The sequence below is a fragment of the Penaeus vannamei genome, chromosome 42 (assembly GCF_042767895.1).
Source record: "Penaeus vannamei isolate JL-2024 chromosome 42, ASM4276789v1, whole genome shotgun sequence".
In the NCBI taxonomy this organism is placed as follows: Eukaryota; Metazoa; Arthropoda; class Malacostraca; order Decapoda; family Penaeidae; genus Penaeus; species Penaeus vannamei.
This window is the reverse complement of record NC_091590.1, coordinates 13032036-13034535: the sequence shown is the minus strand read 5'-3', so window position 1 is coordinate 13034535 and position 2500 is coordinate 13032036. Positions and strand designations below refer to the sequence as shown.

Here is a 2500-nt window from a genome sequence, read left to right as displayed (position 1 = left end):
TTCATTACTAGTGTTATCATCATTACTTATCTTGTTATCATCATTGTTATTATCATTATGATGATTATTATTATTGTCGTCTTTTATATTATCATTATCGTATTATCATATCATTACTGTTATTGTTGTGATCTTTATTATTTTTATCATCATTAATATATTTATCTTTATTATCACTTTTGTTATGCTACTATTATCATTATCGGTATTATCATTTCTATTATTATCGTCATTATTATCTATATCATTATTATCATAACTATTATTATTATTAACATCGTCATTATTGTTATTATTATCATCATTATTATTATTATTATCATTATTATTATCATCATCATTATTATCGTCATTATCATTATCACTGCTGTCATTGTCATTGATATTATTTCTATTATTTATATCATTATACTTATTCATATTCTAAATGTTCTTATTGTTGTTGTCATTGTTAGCATGGTTATTATCATAATCATTGTTATCATTAGTATCATTTATATTATCATTATAATTATTTTCAGTGTTGTTATCATTATCATTATCATTAAGATCATGATTATTATCATTGTAACAATAGACGATGATGATATTTTGTTATTTTTATGCAAAAAATATATGTCCGTACGCATAATGATAATGCTTCTTATGATTATGAAAAATAATAGTAATACCGACAATACAAAGGATATTTGCAATATAAGTAGTGAGATAGGCCTATATGACCTGAGAAAATATTAAACTGACGGTAACTGTAAACACATCGTATTTCTTTCAGATCTACTAAAAACAAAAAGAAGAAGAAAAAGTTTATAAATTGATAACACCTTGATGAAGATTTAATAATTGAATAAACAAATAGAGCCAACTGAGAACATAACCTTTAGCCTCCATCTTTTACATTCCCATGCCTGCCTTTTATGTAACAAATCTAATTACCTTTTGTTTACTTGGCTTTTCTTTCACTTTTTATGAATATATATTTGAACATAAACTTACACACACACACACACACAAACATACACACACGCACACCTATATTAGGTATTTACCTGAGACTCATATAACATCTTCCTTTTGTCGTCAATCAGTAGACTGTTTATATGAACAAAGCACAGCAAACATTTCTCTAATTCATCACATCAAACAACACTCCCGAGTCCCTCCGTGCTGCGCCAACAATGGATGATGAATTGGATGAGTTCTTTTGTTTGCGAACCTTCGTAAAAGATATTATGTTTGTTCTTCGTGTGTTTATTTGGAGAGTTTGAGAGTTTGTTTTCGAGGGCGAAGACGTCCGGGCAGAGAAATTTTCGAAGGACGGCTCCCGCAAGCGCTCCGGCGACGTTGCTCCCGCAGCGGCTTCGTCGGGGGCGTCGTCGGGGCAACGCCGTCGCTGCCGCGTCAGTAGGCGAAGCCATCGTCGGCCCGCGGAGAAAAGCGGACGTTGTTCCGGGTCGGGTAGTAGCAGGCCCCGGCGTGCTGGACGCTGGCCTGGTTGGCCCTGTCGATGGCCATGCCGCTCATGCCTCGCACTGTGTTGTGGCGGCGACGGGGCTGCCGCAGGATCTTTTGCACGGGCTTCTGGCTCCGCTGGGACATCGAGACGTCCTGTCGGTCCCTGCTGAGCGAGTTGACACTCAGCAGAGAGAGGGCGCGCTTGAGGGATGTCTTTCTACTCAGTTCCTGCTGCTCCCTGTACCTGCGCTGCGTCTCCTCGGGGTTCTCGACGTAGATCGTGGGCAGGTTCGCGCCGAGGTCCCGAGGTCTCTTGGGTCTGCGAGGGAGCCGCAGGGACGCCGAGCGGCGCTGCGACGTCAACCCCGACCACGACCAGCTGTTGAGGACCTCGGCGCTGTTGTCCGAGGCGAAGCGGAACTTGAGAGAGGTAGAGCGGCCGAGTCTCTCCTTCAGGTCCTTGGCCGCGGGCGAGACAGGGCTGACGGAACCCCTGACGCTGTCACAGGAACCCCCAGGGAACGCAGGTCGTTTACTGATGTCCTGCAGTGGCTGCAGTGAATCCCGGCTGTCCCCGTCGCTGTCCTCCTCATCCTGCACACTTCTGAAGCCCGGCACGGGATGCACCTCCCTCGCCTTCTCAGGAGGTCGCTCCTGGCGTTCGCACTCGCCGCAGCTGCCCACGGAGTCCCGGAGGCTGTACTTGCCCGAGGACTGGCTGCTCCTCCCGCTCCTTGCCCGCCGGATGCCCTCGCCCAGGTAGCTGGCGTCCTCGCCGCCGCTGTGACTCGAGTCTAGGGCCGAGTCCGAGCCCGAGTGGGGGACCGCCTCCCGCTCCCGAGGGTCACCGACGTCCTCGCGCGCGCGGCGGCAAGAGTGGCACTGCCCCATGCTGCTCGGCCTCGCATCACACTCGCCCGCCGTCTCGCGAGATCAAGGGCGGCGCCAACCAACTCCGATCAGACTCGATCCGCCTTTCACGTCGAGCGAACTCATCCCAGAGAAAGGGGCAAAGACAAAAAAATTATCCAAGGAATGGAGGCCA

At 45.9% G+C, this 2500-nt stretch overlaps 1 protein-coding gene across 1 annotated transcript in view; it reads right to left on the bottom strand.

Annotated features, from left to right (window-relative positions):
• LOC138860588 (uncharacterized) overlaps positions 1 to 2500 on the bottom strand; it is a 2784-nt gene that overhangs the window by 188 nt on the left and 96 nt on the right. Inside the window, exon 1 of the mRNA XM_070118434.1 lies at positions 1 to 2500. This exon is cut by the window's left edge and continues 188 nt beyond it; it is cut by the window's right edge and continues 96 nt beyond it. Within this exon, the coding sequence (XP_069974535.1) occupies positions 1402 to 2346 (945 nt within the window). The 5' untranslated portion in view covers positions 2347 to 2500 and the 3' untranslated portion in view covers positions 1 to 1401.